This window comes from Sycon ciliatum, chromosome 1, assembly GCF_964019385.1.
Source record: "Sycon ciliatum chromosome 1, ocSycCili1.1, whole genome shotgun sequence".
In the NCBI taxonomy this organism is placed as follows: Eukaryota; Metazoa; Porifera; class Calcarea; order Leucosolenida; family Sycettidae; genus Sycon; species Sycon ciliatum.
Genome location: NC_088643.1, coordinates 44,299,373 through 44,318,213, shown reverse-complemented (window position 1 = coordinate 44,318,213; position 18,841 = coordinate 44,299,373). Strand labels below are relative to the sequence as shown.

At 49.4% G+C, this 18,841-nt stretch overlaps 2 protein-coding genes across 2 annotated transcripts in view; one reads left to right on the top strand and one right to left on the bottom strand.

Moving 5' to 3' along the window:
- Positions 1-12,692, top strand: part of LOC135827864 (mucin-3A-like) — a 24,513-nt gene extending 11,821 nt beyond the window's left edge. Inside the window, exons 6-8 of the mRNA XM_065340301.1 lie at positions 1-8,837; positions 9,417-9,545; positions 10,105-12,692. The exon at positions 1-8,837 is cut by the window's left edge and continues 2,698 nt beyond it. Coding sequence (XP_065196373.1) covers positions 1-8,837; positions 9,417-9,545; positions 10,105-12,204 — 11,066 coding nt within the window. The 3' untranslated portion in view covers positions 12,205-12,692. The remainder of the gene's footprint in view (positions 8,838-9,416; positions 9,546-10,104) is intronic.
- A 499-nt stretch (positions 12,693-13,191) lies between these two features.
- On the bottom strand, positions 13,192-18,586 carry LOC135827874 (uncharacterized). Its single transcript, XM_065340312.1, has 3 exons — positions 18,144-18,586; positions 15,315-15,427; positions 13,192-14,878 (listed from the first exon to the last, which is right to left on the bottom strand). Exons 1-3 carry the CDS (start codon positions 18,159-18,161, stop codon positions 14,278-14,280), a joined length of 732 nt encoding a protein of 243 aa, XP_065196384.1. The 5' UTR covers positions 18,162-18,586; the 3' UTR covers positions 13,192-14,277.
- Between the last annotated feature and the right edge of the window lie 255 nt (positions 18,587-18,841).

The following is an 18,841-nucleotide window of genomic DNA, read 5'->3' as shown; positions in this document are numbered from 1 at the left end:
ACCCCAATCCAACAGCACCGTTCTTCAACGAAACCCACTATGCCGTCACTGTCAACGAAACTACGCCCATCGGCACAACCGTCTTGACCGTGATGGCTTCCGATCCAGACTCCGGTGTAAACGGCGAAGTTGTGTACTCACTCGTAAGTACTGGTGGCACCGGCACGAATGCTGTGTTCACTGTTGACCCAGTAACCGGTGAGCTTATCCTTGCAGCCCTGCTGGACTATGAAAGTGGGCAGCAGCAGTACAACCTTACCATCCAAGCCACCGACCAGGCAGAGCCTCCGTTCTGGCAAAAGCATTCAACTGCATTCATCACAGTGGATGTGGGCAATGACAATGACAATCCAGTTGAGTTGGTTGTACCCTCTGTGGTAACACTGCCAGCAAACACCACTGCCAACACGACAGTGCTGCGGCTGACTGCTACCGATGCAGACGGAAATGTGAATTTCCGCTACACTTTGGAACCTGCAGATGCATCCAGCACTGTACCACACCTCTTCAGCATTCGTGCAAACACCGGGCAAATCACAACAATCACTGATCTTCTGTCGTATCAAGCAGAGAACTTCACATTCATTGTGCTTGCCAAGGAGGCCGAACCACCATACAACGAGGCACGTGCAACGCTGGAAATTGTGATACTGCCGGTACCTCCTAGTGCTTCTACTTCTACAGCTATCCTGCAAGCCACCACTGTATTACCAACCCAAGCAACAACAGTAGCAGTGCCGCCGGCAATCAGTACCACCACCACCACTACAGCAGAGCTCACTGTGCTGTTCACGACCGCAGTAGAACCAACGTCGGCGTTCAGTGCCACGAGTACAAGTACAGCAGTGGTGCCGATAGCAAGCACGGTTGAAGACGTCAGCACAACTTCAACGCCATTCATTGAACCGGTGGCGACATCCGTGATCACTACTTCTACACCAGGGGTTCCTGAAGTGTCTCCAACATTGGTGATCAGTGCTGTCACATCCACTACCAGTCTAGTAACAGGTAGTATCTCCACATCAACTATTTCTACCGTCTCATCATCACCACTTGAACAGACGCCACTGTTCACAACCACTGTGGAAGTTACTTCTACTGTCACGAGTAGCACTGTGTCAACGACAACTGTGGAAACATCTACTTTTGTTGAGCCGTCGTCAATCGTGTTGCCTTCAGGAGTCACCTCATCTACAACTCGACAAGTGGAGGAATCTGTGTCAACAGAAGCGGCGTCAGATCTCACCACAGTGTTCTCGGTGCCATCAGCGGTCACAAGTTCAGAAGAACAGACTGTTTCTTCTACTAGCCTGGTTGAAGCCAGTACTACCTCCTCATCTCGGTCCGCCACTCCCATAGTGAGTACGGAGTTCCTCACTACGTCCACTCTTGCCAGTTCATCGCAAGCCACGACCACAGAAGATATTACATCGATCTTTGAAGCAGTTTCATCAATAATATCTGAAACCTCTGTGGAGGAAACGTCCATTGTTGAGCCGCAACCAACGACCAGCATACTTAGCACTTCTGAGTCCACGACCGAGAGTCCTAGCTTTAGAGTCACAAGTTTTGAAACAGCAATTGAATTTCAGACGAGCACGGAAACTCAGGAGGTGCCGGGCAGTACAACATTCATAGCCGTCTCACCATCACAGTCTGAGGTTGAACCAACTGAACCATTCCTCACTAGTGAACTCACAAGTAGTGCCAGCACTGTGTCAGAAAGCAGTGAGATTCTGGAGGAGCCCTCCTCCGCGGTGGTCTACAGTACAACGATTGCTATCTCCGCGTCCCCAACACCGGTTGTAAGTGAGTCACTTGCTGCATCATCAAGTGAGCCAGCTACAAGCCAAGTATCTTCAGTTGAAGTACCATCAATCGAGCAGTCCCCCGCTATTACAACTTCCGTTCTAACCCCGGCTATTGACTTCACCACCGAAATACTCGAAACCACTGTGGAATTAGTCACATCACTCATCTCCGAAGTCCCAGCATCTTCAAGCGAACTGTTACCGTTTTCTTCGGAGGTTGCAACTCAGTTGTCCACCGAGATCGTGGGGAAAACTTCAACAGAATTCGTGTCTGTGGAGCCATCGGAATCCTTCATTGCAAGTTCCTCCGTGGAGGTCAGCGCAAGCAGCACAAGTATTGCTCTGGAGAGCAGCATTATTAGTTCGAGTGAAGCATTTGTAACTAGTCAGTTCACAAGCTTGGTTGAGGAAAGCTCTCCCATCTTGTCGTCAGTCGTCAGCGAGATATCCAGTCTGGTTCAAGCCAGTTCTTCTGAGCTCCTCTCGACCCTGAGCACGGATGTGCTTTCAACGCAGATATCCCAGTCAATACCTTCATCATCATTGCTGGAGGAGCCGTCATCTGCAGTGGGAACTAGTAGTCTTCTTCTATCTCCATCATCTTCTGAATCAACAGTTGAGGTTGAAACTAGTTTGTCATCCATTCAACTGAGCACCAGTGCTGTTCAGCCGACAAGTGTCATTGGTGAGGAGGAGACATCTGTATTCTCGGTATTTCTTTCAACTTTCACAACAGAGTTCTCTGCACCAATCTCCACGGCAGTATTCCTTGAGAGTACGGTAAGGGAGGAAAGTTCAGTGGCTTCCACCGTGCAGGAGTCATCACCCATCGCAGCAGTGACATCATTGTTCTCCTCGGAAGGGGTGGAGCAGTCGAGTCAAGTGTTCCCCGGCTCGTCTTCAGAATTTACTGTGGGTGTTCCATCAATCAGTAGTATAGAGGGGAGTGTGTCTAACGAGCTATCCACATCAGTGCTGACTAGCTTGTTTGAGTCATCAACACCCATTGAGATTAACACACTAGCACCGTCATCTGTTGAGTCGACGATTTTCTCCCAAGTTACCTCTCTTGCCGTTTCTTCCAGCGAGATTGTTGCCATTTCAACAGAGGTGCCTTCTACTAGTGAGGTGTTCTCCACATCAAGTGAAGCTTTTGCCTCATCCCAAACCAGCCTGGCACAAAGTTCTGTTGTGTACCTGGCAAGTTCGACCTCTTTGAGTAGTATCCAGCCATCGACTGCGGTGGCCATACCATCATCAGTTCTCCAATCTGCTCAACCGTCAGTTACTTCAATCTCATCAGAACTTGTCGAAGAGGAATCCTCTACTGTCCTACCCATCACATCATCATTATTCATCACCTCTGTAGCGATTACGTCATCAGCAGTGCAGACCAGTGTGGTTCCAACGGAAGTGACAACGACAGCGATACCAGCAACAGTAACACCTACCCCTACTGTCCCACAGATTGTACGTTTACAAGCTAATGTTAGTGTGGACTGGACACTAACTGGTACTGGATATCTGCTGCCATCACCATGTACAACACAGGACTCAGCGACCTCTCGGCCCAACGCTACCGTGCAGTGTTTCGGCCATTTCATCAACAAATTGCCTGGATCAACCGGTGCCATCTCTGCAACGGCCGGCTCACGTACTGATTCAGTGGCATACACAAGTGACCTATCACCAGCCAGCAGCTTGGTGGCCACGTTGCTGAATAACAGAGTGTGGCATGACGGCAGAACTGTGTACGCAACTGTTCAAGTCCGTGATGCAATGAACGGAACTAGAACAAAGAGCACCACTGTTACCATGCAGATATCACTAGTCCCAGCTACAGGAGTTCCAAGTGTCCGTGGTATATGTAGCACAAGCTCCACGGATGGAACTTGCCTGCTGTCAGCAATGCTGCCGCTGCAAGCATTCTCTGCGAACGGGAGTAGCGCTATGGCAAGCTTCTATATCGGTGATGGTAGTAGCAGCAGCAGATCAGTGACCACCTTGTCAGATACTATCCACATAATGCCATCACCGCAGCAGTACGCTATTGACAATGACATCTTGGTGCGGCTAGTCACAAGAGAGGTGTATGCAGGTGAGGAATTTACCGTGCAGATTTGGGGAAGAACCGGCTATGACATCAGCACATTCCAACTGCAGCTCATTCTCGGTGCTAAGCTCACTTTAGTACGCTTCAATGTTGATCCTGACCGCTGGGTACCGGCAGCTGACGGTACATCCCTGAATGCTTACAAGACTCCGTCGTATATAACACGTGTGGCGAGAACAGACAAAACCAATCTAGAGCATTTGGCCAATGCAACGGTGCGTGTTGAATTGAGTTTGCCTCTGAATGTGAGGCAGCTGTCCATATCCTGTCAGGTGGTGGAGCTTGTGAACACTGTGGGTTATACGTATGCCAGTCTAGCTTCACCATTGATGGCTCTTGTGGCTGATCGTCAAGGATATCAACAAACCAGTGGTTATGTGTGGGTCAGCCGGCCACGCACCGTAGCACTAACTGTTAGCCAGAACGTAACAGACATTGTCAACACGGCCGTGCTGGATGGTCAGCCTGTGAGCGTCCTGCTCGCTCTGAAATCGTGGAGGGATGACGGCTCAGCGGGAACCGTGGTGACGACAACGCACAACTGCAGTGTCACACCAGCTGGTGTTCTCCAGCTGAGCTCAGCATGTAACGTTGCGTATGTCAATGGCAGTGAGACTGTTGACACATCCACCGCAACTGTACAGCTGTGCTATGAAGGTCTCTGTATTGGAACGCAGTTAAGGATCTGGAGACCTAACCGGACAGCAATACAGCTAGATGATCCTCTGCTTAATGCAATACACGACTGGAGATCTCTTAACTGTACACAGCTCTATCAGCAATCAGCTGTACACGTCTCAGTCACATTCAGCTATGGCTCCCTGGAGAACTTCACCGCCGATTTGACACACTTGCTGGCTAGTCGGCTGACCAGTTCAGATCTATCCGTTGCGCGTGTGACAGTGCAAGGCAGGATACAGGGAATCGGTCCCGGCACTGCATGGCTCTCACTGAGTAACAGTCAAACACTGCATGCATCAGTAAGTGTCACTACCAGCACACAGATGGTTGACTGCATTGGTCTATCTGTCCTCACCTTCACCGAGCTGCAAGTCACGACGTCTGGAGCAGGCCCTCCGTACTCAGCACAATCAAGTCAAACCGCCCGTGCCACAACCTCACAACTACTGGACTACGAGAGCAAGGCAGCTGATGTCCAGGTCTCAGCTGTGTTCTCTGATGGAGCACACTCACTACTGGACATGTACGACTCTCTGGACTATTATCTCAATGCAACGGACAGTCGCACGGTTCGAACAGACGGATCTAGAACGAATGTCCGTGCTGGTTATGTATCAGGTTCAGGCGATCTTCTTAGGGCCAGTGCATGGTCCCGATGTGATGCTCAGCGCCGAGTGATTGCAACTGGTTATGGATATGTCAGCGTGGATCTGCCCGCACCACACACAGTAACCGTGACTGGCTATCAGACTATAATGACACTTCCTGGTGATCTGGCATCGATGCCACAGTCAGGTGCTTTGGCAACATCTAGCCCTCTGCTGGTGAAACTAGTCTTCCCCGGGGGCCACCAACAGGACTATACCACAGATAGCCGTACAGTCTATTCGGTATCCGGTGTGCAGCTGCTGCGACACTCAAGTGGTGTTAGTGTAATTGCAAACAGAACAGGACTGGCCAGGGTCAATGTCTCCTTCACGAGCACCAATCTCACCATGTCCATCAGTATCAATGTCGTCGTTTACAGCACTCTCCGACTCACCTCACACCCGTACCCGACAAGCACTGCAGCGCCACAAGACACCGAGACAGTCCTCAGTCCTCTCTCAACCACTGGCCAGTGGCAACGGGCATCCTTGAGAGCACTGCTCGTACTGAGCGATTCTTCTACAATTGATGTGACCAATGATCGTCTGACAGGCTTTAATGCATACTACGACGAGTCTGCGACTATGGCTGCCAGCGCTAGTTCAGTGGGTATTTCATCAACTGGTATTATACAGACAACTGGCAAGTATACTGGAAACGTTTCACTTGTTGGCAAATTTTCAACTGGATACAATATGCCACCATTGAAAATGTCCATCCACCCGGTACCTATCGAAGTCACGTCTCTGAAGCAGGTTGTTGCGTCAAAGCCCCTGTTCTCTGGAGAACGGGGTATGGCTTGGCAATACATATCGGTGGATGCTGAGCTGGGCGACGGAATCACCTACCCATCCGTCTTCAATGGAATCCTTGCGCTGCCGCAACTTCTGAAGATCTCCTCAACTGACGCGCATGCCATTTTAGTCGACCAGTTAACGGGCAGATTGACACTGAATGGCAATGCACCAGAACCCGTCAAGGTTACCGTGTCTCCAGCATCGGGATCATCAATGGCACCACCGCAGACTGTCACCATCACGTGCAACTTGCAGCCAGGACATGGAGATGCAGACATTGGTGATAGCAGCGGTGTTGCTGTGAAACCAGTCCGGGTGGGCAGCCACTTTACCGTTCCAGTGCGCGTGAACACGGCTGGTGAGGGTGTTGATGCTGTCAACCTAGACATAACGTACGACAGCAGTGCACTCAGCATAAACTCGGTCGTAAGTGGTGCTGGCTGGAACGGGGGCCAGTTCCTCGTAAACCTGAATGATCCACCTGGTGTGGCAACTATTGGCGGGCTGCCTCTGAAGCCGCAGGGCGCTGGCTTGGAAATTGCTGTTTTGAACTTCACTGCGCTGCAAGCTGGCATGACTCCAATCTCCGGTCTATCCAACACGCTCAGCTCAAGCAACCTTGCGCTGGACGTTACAAACACGCAGTTCATCGCCGGCAATGTCAGCATGATCGTGACTGATGGCAGTCGTCGTCGCCGTAGCAACCATCGTCGGTCATCATCACAGGATGCCACGCTAACCAATATGCATACGACTAGTGGTTACCAACATCATCGTCATCGGCGAAGCATGGCCTGTACAACCCGTCCACCGTGTGCTGTGTGCCCAAGTGGCCGGCAGGCAGGTGACACGAATGGAGACTGTGTGTTCGATCTGAAGGATGCCAGCTACCTACAGCGCTATGTGTTGGTCAACCGTACTGGCTTTAGCACAGACCTAGGAAAAATGATAGCAAACGAAACGCAACCATTTCAGATTGCGGAGATGGATCCTGATCTTGATGGCCATATTGATACCACAGATGCCTCCACTCTGGCTAGGATCGACTTTCGACTGCTGAGATTTGTCAGCAACCTGAATGTCACTGTATTGCCATCATACCAAGGCCCGACGGTAACTAATTATAGTTGTGAAATAGTAGTGCAGACGCAGCTGAGTAGCGGCAAGACAGCTACGGGTGCTGTAACTACGGATGACACCTATCTCTTTGTAGACTTTGCTCACAGCAACCCCCGCTTCCAGCAAGTCTTCAATAGCATCAACTTCTCCTCACCAGTAGTTGTCCAGGACAAGGGGAGTTCCCTGTATGGTGGCATTGTCGAAGCAAGCGACAAAGGCAATGGAGTGTTTGAAGTGAGAGGTGCAATCTCAGAGCTGAATTTCACCGGAATCGGCATCAGCTTGTTCCAAGTGACAATCAATGCACGGAATGAGTCATCTGCCAGTCGCCAAGAGAACTTCCTAGGCTACACGGCACCCAACACTGCTCGTGCTTATCCCTACAATGCTAACTTCACAGTCTCACCGTCTTCCCTCAAGAATGCTGTGCAACATACGGTTATCATCGAAGGTGGCTATGATCCACTGCAGGTATACTCAAGGCCTATCAACTGTATCCTGCCCACTCCTGCACCAACAACTGCAGCAGTTACTAGCAGAGTTACCACATTACCAACTATCACACCGACAACATCTAGAGTGCAGACTACAACTCCCATCTTAACCTCACCATCCACTTCTCCAACCAATGCTCCAACCACAGCCCTGACTAGTGCAGCCACATTGCCGGAGACAACAAACCCAACAACTAGTCCGATGACTACTCCAACTACCGCACCAGCTACTACAGCTAGAACATTGATCACAACACCAACTACAATCTCTTCAACTCCAGTAGGCACAACACCAAGTACGCCACCAGCTACAACACAGATTACAGGTGCCCCAAGCACTGCACCAACCACCATACCTACTACACCGACAAGTTTTCCAACTACAGCTTCGACAACCACACCAACAACTACACCCAGTACTACTCCGTCGACCGCACCAACCACAGCTCAACCAACCACAGCTCAACCAACCACAGCTCAACCGACCACATCTCGACCCAGCACAGCTCAGCCCAGCACAGCTCAATCAACTACAACTGAGTCAACCACTCCATCAGCAACACCTGCCCAACCCAGTACAGTACCTTCAAGTAGCTCAAACCCTGTCACTGTTACAACAACAACAACAACTGGGTCATCTGCCAGCAGTACCGGAGCCATCAGTACCAGTAGAAGGGTCACAATGCCAGCTTCAAGTTCTGCTGCTCCACCTGATACTTCCCAACAAGCAACTAGCCTGCCTGTCCAGTCAGGCACGGACCATATTACCACAGCAGCTGCAGCTGCATCGTCACAGGCCACCATGTCAGCTACTCCACAAGCAACTAACACACCTGCTTCTGCATCGTCGGATCTAGGAGCAGTGGAGCAAACCACTGGCGTTCCAGTTACGCTGGTCACAACTATAGCTGCCAACCACACGACAACACTCAGTGGTGGTGGGTCTGATTCCGGTGGTGGTGGGGGACTATGGTGGATTGCTATCATTGTCATGGTACTTCTTGTTGCGGCTGTTCTCATTGCGGTGGTGATTAGACGAAGAAGGAGAGAAACGTTTGACCTACGGAAGTCCTTCTCCAAGGTTTCCACGAAGAACTTCGACACGTTCACCTCTCGTCGAGGCAGCAAGACCAGCAATGGTTCGGACTATTGGACAAGACAAAATGGTGGCTATGTAAGTTCACGCATCTTATTTCCCCAGCTCTAAGCACTGAATACTGTACACCGTTATGCGTAGAGTGTATGACTATCACAGACACGGACTAATTCCTGGTTATAGGTCGACCCTGGCTTTCCAATTAAATTTGGCGCATGAAATGTCAACATATAAGCTGGCAAATACGGTAATTGTGATCTGTGCTTGTTTCCAGGGAGAGACCTAGAGTGATGTAATAGGGCATCGTGTGCTGCATTGGATGTGCATTTATCTACCTCGGTAATGCTTCGGTGGAATCTTGCCATGAGTCCAAAGATGTTAATTACAGCAATAGTGTTTTGGCCAACACACGAATGGAGTTTTAGACCAACTAAGGGTTTCATTAGCATTCTCTCTGAGGAGTTGAGAGGGGGGAGGCAGGAGAGAGAGAGAGGGGGGGGGGACTATGGCTGCTGCATTTCTGCGTACACACCGTACATTTTGTAACACTGTAAGTTACTGTCTTGAGTTCTGCATACCCGGTATCTGGCAAGAGAGAAGGACCATGTGCTTACTGTCCCTACTCCCCTGTCTCCCCTTCGTGTTGTGATGGCACAGGAAATGGAAGAACGCTACCGGTCTCCATATGAATCAAGTCCACTCGGCGACCAAGAGGAAGAGGATGAAGCTGAAGTGGAGGGGTTCAAAGTCGAAGGCCGCCGCTCTGGGAAGTTTGAGAAAGTGACGGTAAGCAGCGTAATGGCTAAGCTGTGAGGAGACACACCATCTAGCCTGGGATAAAACTGTGGGGAGACCGTGACACCATCTGGCCTGGGATAGAACTGTGAGGAGACTCACCATCTGGCCTGGGATAGGACTGTCATTGTGTGTAGCTTGGCCCCAGTGCGTCCAAAGTACTTGTAAGAACAGCAATCTTCTTTCGGGTTTGCTTCTGAGGACTTTTCATGTTCTGTTGGCATTGTCACACTGCTCTGCCTGTGCGCATGCCTAATAGACCATACCGCAGACACCACAGAGGGTGATGATGGTAGATTGCAACACACTGTACACAGATATAACTGTGTCCAATGTGGGTTGGATTGTGATCATTTCTCGGGATTGTGTCAAGTCTTGCGAACACACTTTTGCAGTGCCTCTCTTGTGAGCGCTTACTGCTACATTGTTCAAATGTGCATACCATGATTGTATCCTGTGCATACCATGATTGTATCCTTGGCTGGGCGCTGATGTACTATGTTGTCACTGAGAGATGCCGTTGTGTTGTGTTGTGTTGACCGCACATCAGGACTTGGACACGGTGGTGGTGAAGACGGATGACATGCGCAGCGCTGCGTCCTGGGTCTTCCACCCGATCAGCAAGGAGACGCAAGATGCCAGCAAGAACAGGGCCATGCTGGCCAACGCAGCTGCAGAAGCTCAGGAGTCAGCCGCAGAAATGGTCGAGAAGGAAGAGAGTACTCTGGAAGAGACTGGCATAGAGGATGCCGACTTACATGATGGCAATGACAGTAAACTACCAATCTTTGCTGCGACAGAAAGTGGACTTGACGAAAAGCGTAAGAAACTAATAAAGACAACCTCTTTCATGGAAGATACACCTGTCCAGACAAAGGAAGAGAAGCTTCTTCAAAGGACGAGGTCCACTCCGATAAAGAAACATGAAAGAGATCAACTGGAGGTTCAGGAGACAACGTTCTTCTCGCGCCAACCGTCCCCTATTCTGCCGCGATCGGGCGGCACAACGCCACAAGCAAGCCCTCAGAAACGGCCCCGTGCAAGCACGAGCAGTGAGCTGGTAGACAATCCCTACTCAGCCATGCGGAGTCCATTGAATAGCAGTATGCAGCCATTGCTGGTCAAGTCAACGGCAAGCAGCGCTGGACCCTCACCACAGGACACTCCAATACGAGGACCAAGTCCGTATGCAGCTGAGGAAACACTCCGCCAGTACGAGCAACTCCGAGAAGAGAGGCAGCGTGTCTTGCGCCAACGTGGCGAGGCATTCGAGGCCATTTGGAAGCAAGCACGCTGGACTGGCAAGGAGTCTGAGCAAGAACCTGCATTCAACAGCTTGCGCCGCAAGATGGAAGAGAAAATGCTGAAGGAGCAAGACACTGACTTCTCAAATAGCTTGAGGAAACGTTTGGATGAGAGGCTGCAGCATGATCACCGGCGACCGACAACGTCTAGTGTCAGAAAGCACTGCAAGACACAACAGCCCACAAGCAGAGTGCGAAAGGAAGCCTCATTGAAAGATATCGATGACACCGATCCATCTGCTTTCTTTCAGCGTGCAAACATCGGTGTGCAGCCAGATGGATTCCAGACTGAAGAGCATCGGAACTCACATATGCTGGAGATGGCCAAGCTGGAGGAAGAAAGAGCTCGTCTGGAAAGGGAACGCGCTCGCTTCGCCGAGGAACAAATGCGCCGCAATGACCTCCTGCGAACACTGGAAGAAGAGCGGTACGCATCGAATACCTATGCTGGTGACGATCATTTTCAGCCTATACAACGATCCCGGCGACACTACTCCGACCACTTGTCCTATAATGATCATCTTCAACGGTATGGTAGCAGCAATGCAGATGCAGCAGCAGCAGACACACGTCGCTATACCAGTTCCGGCGTTTCCCCATACTCCAGGTCTACTGATCTCTCTATCCTGGAAGAGCAGCTGCCACCTGTAGAAATGCAGCAGCTGCCCGAGGAACGGGAATCGCCACTTCAGCAGCAGCGGCAGCAGCGGCATGCTGAGCAACTTCAGAGTGCTAACTACCGTGCTGCTGGACAAAGCCGCCGTCAATCCAGTAGTAGTCAATCACGGCATGTTGATCTTCAACACCTTGAGGAACAGCTACAAATAGATGCCCAGCTGAGAGTAGAAGAGCAAATGCGCCACTTTGTTCAAGGTCCCGAGGCGGGCCTGCTTCCTGCCGACAACGAACATCAAATCGACATGCCTCCGACTAACTCCTACGCTGCTGGAAATGATGGCGTCGTTTTCTTTGATGAGTCGCCCGCACCATCAGAACATGAGTTGGATCTAGTGTTTGAGCACCATCAGTTCGACGACCATGCTCATAGCAGAAAGCCTAGAGTGATGCAGCTGGACGAGCCACTGCCGCCACGAAGCCAAGGCAGTCAGCCGGCAAGTGCTCACGGTACCTACGACTCTCGCTTACCACCAGATGCGGAAGACTTGGAAGCTGTGCACTTTGGTGGTGACTCACTGGACATGGGGCATAATCCACAGCGGCAGCCTCCGCCTTTCTTCACCCCGCAGGGCACACTGGAGTTCCAGTATCACCAGCCTCCTCCAACCAGTCACTCATTTGCTCCAGACGAGGATGATGACCTGGGTGAGGTGGTCCTATTTATGTAGCAGAGTCACAGCCAGCTCAAGAGCAGTGAGTCCGCACTACATCAAGCTAGATGGTCCTGAATGAGTTAATGCTGCCACCCACTATCAGATACAGACATGATGACCAGTGTTCCTAATATGTTCGTGAGAGTGTATTTGACCAAGACATAGCACAGCTATGATTCCGATGACTTGACTCCGGTAATGATAAACAACATTACTATGTTGAGATCTCGCTTCCTTTACTGCACAATACTTGATAACCTTGCCTACTAACGTTACACTGAGCACGCTGCGATGAAGTGACTGTGGTCGTGCAACTCTACACTAAGTTATACATAATATACAAGAACAGCTTGATTTCTTACATGATGAACTGCATGCAGAGCTTATACTTAGAAGGACGTGTTTGATATTTTAATTTACAATTTCCATGGTATTGCCAAAGGAGTGATCTCCTAAACCCAGAGCTTGTGAACTACCCGTGCTAAGACAGGGGACAGACACCATGCAGAAACTGAGTGTTTGCTGGGTGAATATTGTAGTTTGGCCCATTGCTGTGCGTAGTGTCAGGTTGAGTTTGCAACTCAGTGACAACTGCACATGCTATACTTTTCTGACGAGAGAAGAAAAACAAAAGTCGTATGATGAGAGCACTGGCCGCTGTAGTTAAAATAAAGCTTCGCGAGTGGTTTCCGTTTGTAACTCCCTCAAACCAATAAATATTTCGTGAGTGGTTGGTCGCTATTTTTCGAGAAAGGCAGAGAGCTGCATGTAATGTTAGGTTCAGTACAAAGTTTAGCAGAGTGCTCCACTTTTTACGATACAGTCAGACCTCACTTATCCGGTCCTCTTTTATCCGGACCCCTCGTCATCCGGAAGAACATCGTTGGTTACCGATTTACAGCATATGCCATGTAGACATACAGTATGTGTGTTCGATTATCCGGTTCCCTTGCCTATCCGGATATTTTTGTGGAAAACGGATGTGTGCGATTAGGCGAGGTCTGACTGTAATACCCCGACATGAATCATTGATTCGTAAAAGCATGTTGGCCATGGGGAGGAGCACGGAGTGACCGGCGGGTGAACAGCAAATAAGCATCAGCACAGAGGCCTTCCTAGAGAATAAAATCCATATGAATGAAGTGAATAAAGTGAGGTAAAACATATATCAAGTCAAAAAGTACTCAAACAGCATGATTGTGGGAGTGTAATTGGAGATGTCCATGAGAAAAATAACTACCAGAGATTGCCAGCATCAAAACAAGTTAGTCATCATGTTTGCTATGATTTGCCGAATGAGCAGCAGCACAGACGATGAACTTCTTTTCTAAAATACGTCAGGAGGTTCCATGCAGTGTGAAAGGAAAAAAGAGTATGTCAACTAGTTCATTCACAACACTAGTAATACTAAAAACGGGGGACAGAGGTTCAAGTGATCGTGACGTTATACGAACGGGGGAACAGAGGTTCAAGTGACCATGAGGTTATATCTATGTGTGCTTGTTGACCAGCAGCAACACAGCTAGTCATCCTAGTTGAGAGGGTGTGTGGGAGAGATGGCATTCCCTCCTGGCCTAGTTGAGAGGGTGTGTGGGAGAGATGGCATTCCCTCCTGGCCTAGTTGAGAGGGTGTGTGGGAGAGATGGCATTCCCTCCTGGCCTAGTTGAGAGGGTGTGTGGGAGAGATGGCATTCCCTCCTGGCCTAGTTGAGAGGGTGTGTGGGAGAGATGGCATTCCCTCCTGGCCTAGTTGAGAGGGTGTGTGGGAGAGATGGCATTCCCTCATCCTAGTTGAGAGGGTGCGCAGGAGACATGTCATTCCCTCCTGGCCTTGAAAAGTCGATCCAGTAAGTTACTGGTATATTGCGTTGGGTAGTTGACTGAAGTGCAAAGAACTAGCTAGTACACACTGTTATCCGTCAGGAGCTCCTGCTGCAAGGCTGGACTATCCACTACACTGAAACACCGCCAGCACAACTAGCAGCAGCAGCAGCCAATGCAAGAAGAAGCTTCACAAGACGCTTTCTTGTGACCAGTGTACGCTGGCCTGGTCTGTCATCAGTACAATGATGTGAAGCAATATAGACACTACAGTGGTGTTGCCGCTTCCAGTGTCGAATGGCTGGATTCAACAGTACCTGCTGTTGAAGGGCCAGCAGTATCGGTCAGAGATACAGGCCTACCATGCAACTCACTGCCAGTATCAATAACATCGGGAGTGCTAGCGCATTGTTCGGTCGACTGGAGTGCGTAGTAACTGGGGGGAGCATCTAGAGGTGTGTCTTGCTCGGAATACTTGGGTGGTTCTTCAAGAGGTAACTCAGCTGCCACTGTTACTACTGATTGCGAGTACGCAACAACGGGACCTGGAGCATCATACGTGGGAGGTGGTATATCAGAGTAGGGCGGTGGGCCGGCTTCGCACAGGACACTAGTCTCCGCCGAAGTTGATCGCCTCACCGTCGACGGGGCGTGTGATGACGAAACTGACCCAGTGTTGACGCGGACACTGACATGTCGCCGTCGAGACACAGGACTGCCCGCTGTTGTTCTGCGCCGTCGCCGACGCCGGTGGAAGCAGCAGAACCTCGATCCTGTTGCTGAGTGGCCAAAGTGGATGTGCAGCTTTTCTTTCAGAATCGCCAGCACGCAGAACAGCATTGACACGCCAAAGAACACACTCACAATCCTATGCGACAAACATATCGGAAACAACGCAAGCAGAAACACACACGCACGCACACACACGAGCACACGTACACACACACACATACACACACAAACATACACGTGCACACACACACACACATGCCTTTGATGCCCACCGCAAAAGGGCATGATGGTGAACAGTGCCAGGTATTGCAACTCCTGTTGGGATTTCACCGTACCACTGCATAGCTTGGAAGGCTTAGTGACCCAATGCAGCAGCAGCAGCAGCAGCTGCACGGTCATCTTTCTTGCGACCGAATGACAGGCTGCAGTATACAGTACTATCAACTATCAATGGTGTGAGTATGGGAAGACTACATGTACAGCAATGGTGTGAGTACAGAAGACTACAATGTACATCACGGCCCCTTGCACAGTGCATCTCCAATACTACTACCGTAATAGCTGGTACGTACCAGAATATGTTATGTGTGGACGATGTCCGGCAGCAGGAAAACAGCTTCATTGTCTGGTTCTGCTCGCAGCACGACTGACCAAAGGCACAGTCAGCGTCCCTCTGACACATCATCTACACACCGAACAGTATCCGTAAAAAAGCACAAAACATACAACATCATGGTCTGCGTTATAGGCTATTCATACTACGTTACAATACGCGTCACGTTTTGGAATACGACGTACTGGCAGACGTCGTTTTCATGCAGGTGCATTCACACTGGCACGTACACGCTTTTTTTCTTCTTTTTTTCGTAGAGCTGTGCGTACAGCTTCTTTTGGACACAAACTGCCGGGAACAACAGAACGAACCTCAGCACAGGGGTCCGGATACGTCGTCTACGTTTTCGTATCAGGGGTACGACTTTCCCGGACCATTCCATGTCTATCCGGACGCCACGTTTCGGGCGTAGTGTGAATGGCCCATTACCGTACAGACTGATCTGTTCTTGTTCCTTGCATGTAGAGGCACAGTGCAGCAGCAATAGTACACCTGCTGACTCACACCTGAAGACGGCATAGACCTTCAGCATGACACTACAACCCGACTTGACTACGATACGTCGAGCCACAGTGTGTGTGTGTTGTGGTGAGGACTACCGGTACAGTCAATGCAGTACTAGTGCAAACACTGTGCTACCTGTGCCAGCTATCGTAGTACTAGTGCAAACACTATGCTACCTGTGCCAGCTATCGTATACTGTAATGCAGTAGATGCCATGCACCAGTGTAGTTACTACTTCAGTACTTCAAAGTAACAAGTACTTCAAAGTAGTTACTAGATAGTTGGTAAAGATGGCGGTGACATGCTATCAAAACAGTGTAAATGTACAAAGGTGGGTGAGAATATCAAAACTAGGCGTCAGTGCTACTCAACCTCAACACCAATATTACATAGTTTCTCTGCATAGTGGGATGGTCTAAGACCATGATTGAGAAGCAGAGGGTACCAGGTTCAAGTCCTGCTTGGAAGCGGAAGGATTTTTCCAGCCGTGCTGCGACCCACAGTTAATTGGGAACTCGAGGCCTGGCACGAGGGAAGCATGGATGCAGCGAATGGGATTTTCGGTCATTGACCACTTTGGCGGTGGGTCTGATCTACTCACCTCCCGCCGCTTTAGGAGCTGCATCTGCACCTTGATCCTTGTGGGTGGTGGAAAATTCGGTCTCCAGCCGAGTCTCACGCGAACCGCGAATTTTTTTGTAATTTTAATTTTTCTGTTACATACCAGTGTCTTTCTACTCGTCAAAATTTGGGGCATGGCCCATTCCCAATGTGAAAGAATAAAACTGTTTCAAAATCAAAGTTTGATTCACCCCGAGGATGGGACATGCCTTAAAATTTGGTAGAAGGCTGCTGTGCGAATTCTTAGAATATGCTTCCATAATCTTAATTGCTCGTTTACTCATTTATCCAAACAAGGGTTAGCCCCAACATGTTTGGATAACACACATGCACATACAGTACTGGTATATACCACTGAGTCTGTACTCCCACATGTGCACAGTCCCACAGCACAATGACTTGTACATGTAGTTCACGTGTGTTTGCACTAGTATAGTGTGATGATAACAAACCAAGGCCTCGTTTACACGACAACGATTGAAAAACGTTTTCAAAAAGAATACGCCTCCACAGATTTTGATAAGAGCGTTAAAACGACAACGCTGCAAAACGTTTCAAACGAAAAACGGCCTTCAAAGTGGTTTTCAATCGTTTTCGTTCCGTTTTGTTCTCGTGTAAACGGCAAAAACGTTTTACTACAGCGAGCCTTGTACTCAAAACATGCCGCCGCCAGCCTGCGCCAGGACAACTTATTGCACATGACCATTGCACGCCGAAAACGCGTTGCAGTGTACACGATTATCGTTTTCGTGTAAACAGCAAAAACTTTTCGAAAACGATTGAAAAACGTTTTTCAATCGTTGTCGTGTAAATGAGGCCTACATGTAATGGGGTATTCACACGACAGGCACTTGCACGTTTTACAGGGAGTGACATACGAGAAAAGTGACTGTGTGGATTCACACAGCTGCACTAGACGACAGGCACGTTTGCATTTTTGAATGCTTCACCGACCAGTAGCCATGGGTATTTCAAATTTTCAAAACACGCATACAATAATTATCATGCTCTAAAGAGCCGCATAAACAATCAAGGCTTGTTTCGCTCTTTTTGGTGTAAATGTACTCGTGCACGCCACGATTATCGTGAAAGTGGGCCCCCAGCTCGCTTGCACTTTTCAGCCACTTTCAGCCACTTTTCTCGTTCACAGGTAAAATACCATAGCAACTTTCCGGTGCACGTGGATTTGCCTGTCGTGTGAATACCCCATAAGCACATGCGCACATGTGTACACACACATACATACACACACACATACATACACACACATACATACACACACACACATACATACACACACACACATACATACACACACACGTACACACACACACATACACATACATACACACATATGCTGTCTGATGAAGTGTTCTGACACGAAACTCGGAGTTACAGCGGAATGAGACTTGTTTGATTCATTGCTGTGTAATATTGTACATACACACACATGTACACACACACACACACACACACACACACACACACACGTACATACACACATACATACACACGTACACACACGTACCCATGCGCACCCACATACATACATACACACACACCACACACACACACGCGCACACACACACACACACACACACACACACACACACACCACACATACACACCACACATACACACACACTGTCAAAACTGTACTTACTCCAGGAGCTGAAGTCATAATTATTTCAATCGCTCTGGCTCATGCCACTCACTGAATTCACCCCAGCCAGCATCAGCAAAGATTAGTTCTCGATATGTCTCTCCATCTCCACAAGTGTAGTGTGATTATTGTAGTCCCCTGAACTCATCAGCAAAATGCACAAGAGCTAGAGCCGTAGAGGCACCTTTTTCGCTCAGCACTGACAGCAGATCACCTCTGGGCACTGAGATTGTGAGAATCTGGTAAATTAATTGATGTGTAATCATAAAAATAAAAAAGAGCTACGGGCCTACGGCTTCTCAGCACGCCGATCTAACCGCCCTATTACCACTTACTGTGACTTAGTCACAAGACAGTCAGTGGGTCATCGAAAAGAAGGGACCAGTGTGAGAGTTTGAGAAAGCGATGATCCTTTTGTACCTGTTGATGATAACCTTTTACTGGAAGAATGAGTCCGAAAATGTTGCGTACCCTTCCCATCAAAATCAATGGCACCATGGGCCTTGTGTACAAGACGTCAAGAGTCGTACAAACCAACTGTACGACACTGCCGATCCGCGACCCACCGCGTACCGACCGTACATGCGCGCGTACCGGGTACTATATTATATGTGGCCTGATGATGTAGGTATCGTACCGTTTTTTCCTTCTTTTTCCCTGGTACATGTACGATGTACGTGGTCCGGCCCCTGACGTGA

Bases quoted from the DNA above. Each gene is read 5' to 3' on its own strand.
- LOC135827874 (XM_065340312.1), bottom strand. The intron at 14,879-15,314 runs GTACGTACCAGC...TTTGTCGCATAG, and splicing joins TCCACACATAACATATTCTG to GATTGTGAGTGTGTTCTTTG.